General features: G+C 40.5%; 1 protein-coding gene across 5 annotated transcripts in view; it reads left to right on the forward strand.

Annotated features, from left to right (window-relative positions):
• The window catches only part of zeb2b (zinc finger E-box binding homeobox 2b), an 81,843-nt gene extending 69,724 nt beyond the window's left edge, over window positions 1-12,119 (forward strand). For 3 of the 5 annotated variants that reach the window (XM_028011648.1, XM_028011650.1, XM_028011649.1), the window contains exons 7-10: window positions 1,934-2,042; window positions 2,967-4,975; window positions 8,335-8,515; window positions 10,104-12,119. In XM_028011648.1, the coding sequence (XP_027867449.1) occupies window positions 1,934-2,042; window positions 2,967-4,975; window positions 8,335-8,515; window positions 10,104-10,669 (2,865 nt within the window). In that variant the 3' untranslated portion in view covers window positions 10,670-12,119. The remainder of the gene's footprint in view (window positions 1-1,933; window positions 2,043-2,966; window positions 4,976-8,334; window positions 8,516-10,103) is intronic. The other 2 variants (XM_028011651.1, XM_028011652.1) reach the window with 1 other exon arrangement.
• Window positions 12,120-12,641: the final 522 nt, after the last annotated feature.

The following is a 12,641-nucleotide window of genomic DNA, read 5'->3' on the forward strand; positions in this document are numbered from 1 at the left end:
TTTTCATGGCATTTTGAAGATGCAGATCCTTTAATGGTAATAACTTTAATTGAGGCCCTAAATGGTTTTTTGATGGCCCTCTCTGATATGATTTTCCAGCCTCGTGTTCACGATCGAATGATTGTGTTAATTTCCAATTTGGAAATTTTTATCAGCTCCTTAACTTCGCTCCACTCCTGGCCTTTAATGCTGCTGTGCTGCGGGGCGGCGGGGTATTGGGGGGCTCTCCATCACTCAGCCCCCTCCCTCTACTTCTAATTTCATGCACCGCATAAACATCTGTGTACGCTCGGATCTTCTGCCGCGATTTATGTCGCGCGCGGCCGGGATGTGACGCGGATCCGCTGGAAGTTAGCATGAATCACCTTAAAGTCGAGCATCCGGCAGCCACGGATGTTTAACTCCACTTTCTGCACATTGGCAGTAATTATAAGTTTGGAAATTAGAGCCGTAAATCTGAGAGCAGATGAAGACTGGAGGAGAGAGGGAGGGAGAGAGAGAATTTACAGGGTATCCATCCATCCATCCATCCATCCATCCATCCATCCATCCATCCATCCATCCACCTCAGAAATATTTTCTTCAGCTTCATTCCAAATGTTTGTTTTTATAAATTACATAAAGTCCTGCCGTCTCTGTAAAAATTTGTGAAAGTTGTTTTTAAAAACCCTTATAAACTCTGTTCAGAGTCGTCCCTCTTTAAACCAATCAGAGAGTCCGTCCTGTGGGCTGATTTTCCCCTGAGCGTGGTCTGCCAGGCAGGAGACAACGCTGTTGCTCTACCAGATCATGCGGCGTACCGCGCTGCGTTGCGGTCGTCATGGCGCCCTCTGAAGCGAGGACGATGTGCTCAGGCTGTTTGATCCAAACGCTTTCACCTGACCCACCAGCTGGGTGTGAGCAGATGGGCCGGGCCGGGCCGCGCTCCGGTCAGCAGCCTGAACAAAACCCAACCATTATTTATCCGCCAGACGATTTCACAATGTCTTCTTTAGGTCCTTTCTTCCTGCTGCTGCTCGTTCTCATTACAAGCTGATTAGTCAAGACACAAGCAACACGCATGTGTATTAAATGTACATTTGGTAATTAACAGCCAAACTGAGGAGGAGTGATTCAGATTTACATAAAGAATTACGTCCTGATAGGTAAACAGGCGCTGCGACGCGCCGTCTTCTGTGTTTACAAGCACTAATACTCCTCCTTCTCTTAACCAATTAGCTAGAATATGACTAATTAGCGCTTATACATATGCAAACATCCAGTCTCCGCCCACCAGCAGCCTGACGGTGCAATTGTGTCCTATTAGCAGCAGATGAAACTTTACCGGGTAGGGCTCCTCTGGGGGGGGCCAAGCAGCTGTTGCTGTTTGTTTATGCAGCATGTGGCCCCCACCCCGCTGGATCTCTGAAGGTTTGGACCCACCAGGTCCTCCCAGTGTCCCGCCATCTGTTTCCCCAGGAATGTGGGCAGCGTCGGTGGCGTTGTCTCACTCGGAAATTAATTCTGTTTGGTTCTATAAAGCGTTACCTTTGAATCAAGTTCCCACAAGCCGACCCAATTACTGCGAGCGTACAGGTGATACTTTCTGAGCTGATTAGGCCAAAATTAATGAAAAACTAGATCAGATCGGCGCTCCTAATGAAGGCTCTAAAAAAGCCTCTTTTCATTTATTCTGTTTTCTGGGCTGCCAGATTGTAAAGGCAGTCCTCCTTTTGGCCGAGCGTCCAGGAAATTAAGAGGTATGCGATTCTCTCCGCTATCGCCGAGGTGGGAACAGGAAGCCAAGACGCCTCGTCGGCCGGTTGTCATGCCGACCAATTGTGAATATTTGCTGAACTGTCACCCTCGCCATGTTTGTGCATCTTCTTTTCTTTAAAAGAATGAAATAAAATATTGTGTTTAAAATTGTTCCTCTGGCTGTCTTTCCGCGCAGCACCAACTGCTCAACCAAGCAGCCGGAAACCGCAAGTTTAAATGCACGGAGTGCGGCAAGGCCTTCAAGTACAAACACCATCTGAAGGAGCACCTCCGGATTCACAGCGGTGAGATTTACACACCACACGACTTTAGGTCCGATTGATTTGTTCATCTTAAGTATTGGGACCAAATATCTAAAGAAAATATGAATAAATCACAGAAAGTGTCCATTTTATTGAAGATATTTAGGGAAACAGCTTCTAGCAGCAGCAGGAATTTGTGGTATTGTGCAATCTTTGGTTCTTTGTACATTGACAGGATATTAAATATGTTCTCAGATGCCAAAATATCTCCAATTGATTAATATTTTCTGAATGTTTTACTGGAAAAAAACTGCAGCAAAACCATAAAGTGGGATTTAAAAGATGCATCAACTTCCAAAAAGCAACTCTGTTAAGATTTCTGCCATGAACGAAAAATAAAAATCCAACAGGAAGTCATAATTATGAGTCTTAAAGTCACAATTACGAGAATAAAAGTCAGGAGTAGGACTTTAGAACGTGTAAATAGGACTTTTATTCTCGTAAATATGATTAAAACTCATAATTAGAACTCAAATTTATGACTTCCTGTTTTGTTTTTAATTTTTAATGGCAGAAATGGACTTCCATAGTTCTTGACTGAAACAGAGTGAAAAAGCTGCCAAAATCCAAATAAAATCTCCAAAAAACCTGCTGGCCACTTGTTAATTTTTTGACTGTGTAATTCATTGGTCAACTATTGGGACCAAATATCCAAAGAAAATCTAAATCACTCTCTTGGATATTTAGGAAAAAACAAAGGACACCAAAAGTATTGGCCAAACTTTATTTGTTCAGCACTTTAGCATTTTTGCTAAGTTTGAGAACATTTAGTCTTCACTAGATTAAAATGTCCAGATAAAAAGCTGCCAAAATCTAAAGAAAACCTTCAAAAAGCCTTAAGAAGTGATGAAAAGTCTGTTTTCTGAAAGACAAGTCTTCTCTAAATGTTCCTGTTTGTCATTTCAGGTGAAAAACCCTACGAGTGTCCCAACTGCAAGAAGCGCTTCTCCCACTCGGGCTCCTACAGCTCCCACATCAGCAGCAAGAAGTGCATCGGTCTGATCGCCGTCAACGGCCGCATGCGCACCAACCTGAAGGCGGGCTCTTCCCCCACCTCCGCCTCCGCCTCACCCACCAACACTGCCATCACCCAGCTGCGCCAGAAGATCGAGAACGGCAAGTCGCTGGGCCTCGCCGATCACGGGAGCCACATGAGCATCAAAACGGAGCCGCTAGACTTCAACGACTACAAGCTGATGATGGCTTCCCACGGGTTCGGCGCTCCTGTTCCGTTTATGAACGGAGGGATGGGAGGGAACAGTCCGCTGGGCGTCAACCACCACAACTCGACGGCGCAGAGCCCTCTGCAGCATCTGAGCATGGCCAGCCTGGAGTCGCAGTTTGGCGGCTACCCAGGTCAGTTGGTGAACAACCTTAGCGAGGTGCAGAAGGTCCTCCAGATCGTGGACAACACTGTGTGCAGGCAGAAAATGGACTGCAAGCCAGAGGAGCTCTCCAAGCTCAAGGCCTACATGAAGGAGCTGGGAAACCAGATGGAGGAGCAGAAGCAGGGGTTGACGTCGCCAGGGGGGCCTCAGGTTGGTCTTCCATTGGTCAATCACAACGGCGCCACCAAAAGCATCATCGACTACACATTAGAGAAAGTGAACGAAGCCAAAGCCTGCCTCCAGAGCTTGACGACAGACTCAAAGAGACAGATTAGCAATATCAAACGAGAGAAATCCAACCACATGCTCGAAGGAGGTGTGGAGGAGAAGGTGCCGGAAAACATGTTTACACCATATGCTTGTCAGTATTGCAAAGAAACCTTCCCAGGGCCAATACCTTTGCACCAACATGAACGCTACCTGTGCAAAATGAACGAGGAGATCAAAGCTGTGCTGCAGCCCAGTGAGAATCTGATAGCTAACAAACCAGGGATATTCATGGAGAAGAACTCCCACTCCTCCATTTTGTCTGAGAAGGGACTCATCGGCCCCCTCCACCCCTACAGGGACCACATGTCTGTGCTGAAAGCTTACTTTGCCATGAACATGGAGCCCAACTCAGAGGAGCTGCTCAAAATTTCCATAGCAGTCGGCCTTCCTCAGGAATTTGTCAAGGAATGGTTTGAGCAGCGAAAGATGTACGAGTATAGCACTACCAGGACCCCACCACTAGAGCACAGGAACAACACGGAAATGGTTGTCGGAACAAATAACCACCAAACTCCTCCAAAAGACTCTTTGGCAGCTAGGTCGCCCATGTCTCTTATCAAGCCTGCCGACCGCATCACGTCCCCCTCCATCGCGGAGCTCCACAACAACGTCAGCAACTGTGACAACTCGCTTAGACATTTGAAGAACCACCAGTTCGGCAGCAACGGCAAGTCCGCCGGCGATAAGTTGGACCACTCACGCAGCAACACTCCGTCGCCTCTGAACCTGTCGTCCACATCTTCCAAAAACTCCCACAGCAGCTCCTACACTCCAAACAGCCTGACGTCGGAGGACCTGCAAGCCGAGCCGCTCGACCTCTCTCTGCCCAGACTCATGAAGGAACCCAAGCACGCACTGACCATCAAGAGCAGGCCGAAGGTCAACAGCATCACCATCGACCACAGCAGCATCCCGTCTCCCCGAGAGCACTTTGAAGAGCCACTGAACTTGGCCTATCTTAAGAAGGACTTCTCAGGCTCAACCAGCAATGGGAACCTTGAAAAAAGCACTAGCCCCATCTTTGGCATTAATCCGTTTGCTGCCAAACCTTTGTATACGTCACTTCCACCACAGAGCGCTTTCCCCCCGGCCACATTCATGCCTCCCATGCAGGCCAGCATACCGGGTCTCAGGCCATACCCGGGCATGGATCAAATGGGCTTCCTACCGCACATGGCCTACACTTACGCAGCAGGGGCGGCTACCTTTGCCGAGATGCAGCAGAGGAGAAAGTACCAGCGAAAACCGGGTTTCCAGGTAAATGAGCCACCTGTGATTTTCGTGAAAAGCCCCAGGCTCTCTTAGACTCTCTGAAATGTGCTGAACTAATTTCTGTGCTAATTAAAAGAGTCAGGAGAGAGAAACGCTCACCTGAGGTAGGATGAACTGGCAAAGGCAACGGAGATAAACAGCTGGGACACCACCCTGAGGTGGGAGAGAACCGAGAAGTCATTAGCAGTGTAAAGGTTTATGATAATGACACGAGCAGGAGATTTTCTCTGAATCGTAGCAGTATTTTCCTTGCAGCCTGAAAAGAAAGGAGCATCAAATTTTATCGTCCAGAGCTGGGATATTTGTTATTAAATATGGGTGAAAGGCCTTTGTAAAAATGACAAAGGTGAAGCCCGGAGCAGTGCACTTCTCTAAAATCTCCTACTGCGGGTTTCGCCTGCATTTTAAAGCGAGCCAACGCCAAAATGAGCTTCTTCACTACATGTGGATTAATAATGCACAGTCTCCATGTTCATTACCAGCGAATGCTGAAGGCTGTTTAACATAGAGGGAACCATTTTGATGAAAAAAAGTATTAATAATGTTTCCTATTCTAAGTTATTAAATTAGATTTTAAAAATACAGCTACAGGCGTTTAGTTCAAATTGATTGCAGAGTGATAGTGGTCCGTTCTTAAAACACGGTCCTCACATTATCACACACATATTCATTAAAGCAGGCTTTGGTGACTCAATATTGGCCATTAAGGTGCACCTTCTGATTATAATCATTATATGAGCTTGCAATTTCAAGAATGGCTCACCGCGTCTCCTCTAATGTTGTAATATTGTTCTCCATTAATTTAAATTTAAGAGTAATCTTCATTATAAAAGGGGACGGTTCTAAAGGAATGTGCAGAATTAACACGAGTTCAAAATTAGCCTGGGCTAGCTGCGCTTCATAATGAGGAAGCTGTCAGTTATAAATGGGAGATATTATTCCAGAGCTGAAAGTTTTATAAGAAATAAACGCTGCTGGGTGCTGGTAATCAAAAATGCATGAACTTGTAGCATTGTGTGGAGTTTAGGGCTTTATAAATGGTGTCACAGATAATTTTTTTATTGCCATTCAGCAGCAGATTGCAAAATAAAATATTTACATCTAAAGTATCTCTGATTTCTTTAGCTCGTCTTTTTTCTTTTTGTTTCCTTGGCACTAAATGTATGCCCTGCGACAGACTGGCAACCTGTCCGGGGTGTACCCCGCCTCTCGCCCGGAACGTAGCTGGAGATAGGCACCAGCAACCCTCCCGACCCCATTAGGGACTAGGGTGAACAGAAAATGGATGGATGGATGGATGGCACTAAATGTAGCAGTTTAGCTATGTGTCTGTTAGCTCCAATGTCAAATCGACAAGTTTAAAGCTGCTGAAAGAGACAAAAAACTCAAATTACCTCAGATTTAAAATCTTAATCAATTTACAATAGAATAATTTAACTCCTAAAGTACGTATTTATTTCATTTTCAGAGTTGTAAGAAAGTACATGTTTAGCAGTTAGCATATTAGCATGTTAGCATGTCTTTTATTCAAATCAAGAGTCTGCCCCTTTTTTATTATGTATTTATTTCATTTTAGTATTTTATGACAGTATGTTAAACAGATATATCTGTGTATGTGTGTGTGCTGATGGATCATTTTAAGTGGATTCATCAAATTAGCAGTTAGTACATTGTTAGCAGTTAGCATGTTAGCAAAGATGTGTTTCTGTTTAACTTCTCAAACAAGATATTAGGTTAATTATGTGAATACTCAGTATTATATTGCACTATTTATATATATATAGCATATATGTAATATGTTGGCTATAATAATACTTCTATTAAAAAACTTTACAGTTTTGGTTGTTTTAACTTATTTTGGGACTTACATTGTCACAGATAACATTAACTTAAATAAATTATAGCTCCTAAAACCCATATTTTCTACTTTTGAAATAGAACTACACGCACATTAAAAGTCAATCTATATTTTCTTTTTTTTTTTTTTTGGTTAATAATACAAGTTAAGCAGCCAGAATTTTTTACTTTAAACTGGTCAAAGCTTCTGCTCCCACAATGTAATAAAAACTCACATTTTTATTCCATTTAACGTTCATTATATTCATTTTAAATCATGTATTTGCAAAAGTCCAGTAAAACAATTTGTCTTCATAAACATGAGGTATTCACTTGTACATTGTGTTATATTATATTAGCTTCCATTTGAGCAAACTAGTTACAAGAAAATATTAAACATTTTAACTTCTAAAATAAATCTGCAATAAAAATATATTTATTCTGAAAAATGCCCTTGTTATATAAGCATTTCTAGTCTTTTATATAAATGTTTTATTATTTTATAGGTTGTCAGATTAGCATAAAACAGCTAACTAAAACTTCCTGATGAATAATTATTTCAACAGTGTATTTAAAATCAATTAGCTACTTTATAATCATGACGTTTGGTGTTTATTTAAATTAGCAATAGCATTATGTTTAAAAATTATAATTCCATCAACTCTTTTCCAAGATGTCTTATTTTTTTTAAGACTTTATGTTATTAAAAAGATATTTTGTTGGTTTTTTGTTTTTTTTACCCTTGATCAAAGTAGTAGCTTTAGCAGTTAGCATCGATTAGCAAATGTTGCTAATTCTTTAGAACAAGAAAATCACAGTAACTAAACTAGATGGATAATTAGCTGAATTCAACATTGTTGCCTTTAAAATTGACCAGTTTAAAATTGACCTTGAACTTTTCAACGTTTTTTTAAAAAGATGCTTTATCAGCTTAGCAAAGCTAACAGTTAGCATATTAGTAATTTATTTTACTCTGAGAGCTACAGTTTATAAAATAATTGGAAAATTTGATTACATTCAGCTTTTCCATATTCATAATTTAGCAACACAAAAAATAAAATGTCTAATATATAAAGTGGGTTTTGACTGATCATATTAGCATGATTAGCAGTTAGCATTTTTCAGTTAAACATCAGCATCACATTTATTTTTAATACAATTAGCTGCTTAATTGAGATTGTTGGAGTGATTTTTGACTGTTTGGTGTTTTGTCACATTTAGCACTTAGCTCATTAGCACGTATGTTTTGTTGTTTGGTTTAGCTACATTGTATAATTTAAATTTTTAGCACATTTACCTTCCATCTACACATTGCAATTGAATATATTTTGACAAAACAAACATTTAGCATGTAAACAGATACATTTTTTTAGCTACAGCTCCTGAAATAAATGACAGCTCCAGTTTTCTCACTTTTAGTTAAAACCATTTTTAAGCGTTTGAGGGTTTGTGAGGTGCTGCGTTGCTTATTACTTCTCGCCTTTTGTCTCTCTGTTCTTGTCTCTAAGGGGGACCTGCTTGACGGTACACCAGATTACTTGTCAGGGCTGGACGACATGACAGACCCCGACTCCTGTCTGTCGCGGAAGAAGATTAAGAAGACCGAAAGTGGTATGTACGCGTGTGACTTGTGCGACAAAACATTCCAGAAGAGCAGTTCCCTTCTAAGACACAAATATGAACACACAGGTATATACTGTTCTAGACCCTTATTTTAAACCCCATGCTTTTTTATTTTATGTTTTCAATGTTTGTGTTGCCAAATCCTACAAGTATATATTTATATATTTTGTTTTATTTCCCTTTTTCCTCCTTTTTTTCCTTCTCTGTTCAATCCTTAAGTTGTATATGTAACCCAACACCTAACTTGCTTCTTCATTGACAGGGATGTGATGTCTTAAAACTTTGTGTTCCTTTTTGCAATTAAATTAATGCAGGAAGCCAAAGAAGAGGGAGCAAATCATATCATGTTAAAACTATTTTGTTATCTTAAAAGACATTAATTTACCTAGATATATAATTATTTATTGGTATTAAACCATATCAACCAAACTGCAGGAGCTTCCTGATGAGATACAGAGACCTGCTTTCACCAAGTTGCATCATTTATTTTATCCAGTATCAGCAGCTCAGACTTTCTCAAAGCTTTATGGAGCCGACTAGTTATCGGCTCGGACATGAAAAGGCACAGAGGGTCCATTTTGGTTCTGAATTCTTTTAGGTTCCTGTTGAACCGGCAGCTAGAAATTCAGCAACTAGTGGAAGCAAAGGGTTTAATTACATGTGGTGTTCCTCAAGGCTGTGATCTCGGGACACTAATATTCAATTTATCTTTGTTTTTCCAACTAAACAAAGATAAATTGATGTTAAAATTGTGGAACATCTCTTGTTTACATTTGGTGTTCCTCAAGGCTGTGTTCTTGGGACACTTTTATTGAATTGATGTATATAATATGAATAATACTATATAAAAAACTGAATAGAATAGAAATATCCTATATTGTGGGAAAATGTATGCATAATAGCATCAACGATGCATGTAGGTCCAGAAAACAAAATCAAAAAGTGTTAAAAACATATATTAAAAAAACAAGAATAATTAACAATAATATAACATACAAGATAAAGTAAAATGTATGCATTTTTTCTGGACTATTAATTAAAAAATTTAAAAATAAAGGACTTCTCTTGTAATATCAGGAAACAGCTGTTAGTAACAGAAAAATAACTGTAATCTTGGCATTTAGTACTAATTATACTGTAACTTTATGACCTTAGACAAAGATTTTATATAGAGTATATGGAGACTTATTCATATATTCTTCCATAAAAGTGCAAAACAGCTGAAACACTGAGTTCCTATAAACCAAGACTGTTTAGATTTGCCTTTGTTTAATAATAAGTGGAACACTGACCAACATATTTGATGTGTGTTGATGATTTTTACAATGTCTGTTTACAAAATGTAAAAATATCTGTTACAGGTTTTCACAGTTGTTGACTTTCTGATGTTTTTATGTTTTATGTTGTTGGAAAGTAGCTTAAAGCTAAATGGAGCATCTGTTACTGATGAACTAAGAAAATGAAAAAGACATTTACTATTTAAAAATGAAAAACAGGAAGGATCTCTTGTAACTCTCCTTTGTGCATCCAGGATGCAGCAGTTTGTTAGCTTAAATAAATTCGTTTTTTTTGCTTTGTTGTGATTTGTTTGAGTTGTTTTTTGCGATTCCGGCGCCTCGCTCACGTCCCGCTTTCTGTTTCTGCGTCTCCGCAGGCAAGCGGCCGCACCAGTGCCAGATCTGCAAGAAAGCCTTCAAACACAAACACCATCTCATCGAGCACTCGCGGCTGCACTCCGGAGAGAAGCCGTACCAGTGCGACAAATGCGGGAAGCGCTTCTCGCACTCGGGCTCCTACTCGCAGCACATGAACCACCGCTACTCCTACTGCAAGCGGGAGGCCGAGGAGCGGGAGGCGGCGGAGAGGGAGGCCCGGGAGAAGGGCCACCTGGAGCCCACCGAGCTGCTGATGAGCAGGGCGTACTTGCAGGGCATGACTCCTCAGGGCTACCCAGCGGAGCACGAGGCCATCCTGAGGCACGACGGCGTGAACGGAGGGATCAGGGCGGAGGGGCGGAAGGAGGTAGACGGAACGTACGCGAAGATAGGACGGAGGGACGAGTTCGAGGAGGAGGAGGAGGAGAGCAAGAGCATGGACACGGACCCGGACACGTTGAGGGACGAGGAGGAGAACGGGGAGCACTCGATGGACGACAGCTCGCTGGACGGCAAAACGGAAACCAAATCGGATCACGAGGACGCCATGGAGGACGGCATGTAACGGACGGTTTTCAGGAAGCTTCCCATCTTACAGTTTTCAGTTTGTCTTTCGGTTCGGTATTCTCACCTGCTCGGTTTAAAACGCCGCCGCCGCGTTTTAAGCTGCACGTGCCTGAAGCTTCCGGGAAGCTCTCTTTGGGACGACGTCTGCTGAAGTGGGACGCAGGACTCAAAAATCAATGGCGGGTTTGTGAAATAAGCTGCATTATGCAAACCGAACAACGAATAAATGAATAAAAATGTACAGTACTAAGGCCTAAATCAACGTGTGGTGCTAACCTCCTGTGTTCCATAGTATTTATAGCACAACTAGTGACTTGTACAAATTGCACTCCGCTTCTATAATCATGAACAAAAATAATAAAAAGTATTGCCTATGTATATATTTATACAGTGTTGGAAAAGCAGTATTACCTGTACTGCAGTCCTTCAGTATTACCACCTACCTGCGTTTTTCGGTGTCGTCTTTATTTCTCCAAACATCTCCAGCCGCACTGTTTTAGGCCTCTTGAATTGAATCAAATGAAGGAATTTAAACTGTGTTTTGTTTTTTTTTAAAGAAGATTTAAAGAGACTTTCGTTTTAAGGGAAAATTACACTTTATGGACGGGATAAAAAGAAGAAAACGATGAAGGACGAAGCCTTTGTAAGGTGTTTTTTGATAAGAAAAAAGAAGCCTTATATGCAAACCTTTTAACCTGTGTGTTTTTCTGCAAGTGCCACCCTCGTATTGTGTAAAAGGACGGTTCGGTTTCTTATTTTTTGTTTTGTTCTTCTTCACCAGCTTCAGTATTATGATGAGATGGTTCACCGTTGTTCTCCGAAGCACCTGTGTCAGTATTAAAGACGTATAGGCAGCCGTTTTCCTTTAGTTTACATTATGTTGTGCAATGTTTTCTCAGCTCTTTTCTTTTTAAACTCTCTCAGTATTACAACCAAACCGTTTTTTTCTTTTATTTTGATTATTTATGTGGCCCATTTTATATTTCCTAATTTTATTTATTTCATACTGTTGTGTACAGTACTATAGTTCTTCAATATATAGATATATTTTAGTAAAAAGGAACATGTTGTCGATCATAGGGGCAAATTTTACGTAAAAAAAGAGCATTTATTGTGTTTTGAAACATTGTGAAGTTTTAATCTTATTTTATTTGTTTTTCTTTTACTTTCCAGTTACTGGAAGAAAAAATCCAAAATTTGGGAACTTTTATACAATTGTGAAAACACTGTATTTTCGACTGAAAAAAAATTCCACTTTCTTCATCTTTGTTTTCTTTTTTTAAGCTGAAAAAACAATGAAGAGGGACTGTTAAATACTATGTATGATATGATGACTGAAGAAGAAATCTTTCCTGAAATGTCTTTGTAAAAGTATTATGAATTCTTAATTTGTAATTTTCTCTTGAAGATGACCCTGCTCGAATAAAAAGTAGCCAAATTACAGAGTACCGAACCCTTCAGCGCTTCGTTTTTCCTCACTTGCAGCATCTTCCTGCTCTCATATCCACATTATTCCAGAGCTGCAGTGGATAAAGCGTCTGCTGCTCATTATTATGCTAATTAGATACAGTTTCGGTGCTCATTTTCAGGCGGATCAAAGCGAATTGACCTCGGTGCTGCGGCTTACGTCTCATTTAGATGAAGCTAAACATAGTTTCCAGATTTTTCCACCTGTTTATGCTTTAAACAATAATAATCAACAAGTTTTTAATAATTTATATGTTTCCCCGTCAGTAGGATCCTGGTGAGACGAAATGAATGCAAACGTCTTAATCCGCTGCAGAAAATAGTGCCTCGTTAAAGCTTCTATTTCCAGAACATTTTACATTCCAGGTGTTGCAAAATTAGTTTGCGATTCATAATTTGTCTTAAATAATAAAAATGGAGTAACTTAAAAAAAATGTACGTTTCACTTATTTTCATATTGTAAAAAGAACTATTACAAAATGTCTATTTAGAGAAAATTTTAT

The sequence above is a fragment of the Xiphophorus couchianus genome, chromosome 24 (genome assembly GCF_001444195.1).
Source record: "Xiphophorus couchianus chromosome 24, X_couchianus-1.0, whole genome shotgun sequence".
NCBI classification, from domain to species: domain Eukaryota; kingdom Metazoa; phylum Chordata; class Actinopteri; order Cyprinodontiformes; family Poeciliidae; genus Xiphophorus; species Xiphophorus couchianus.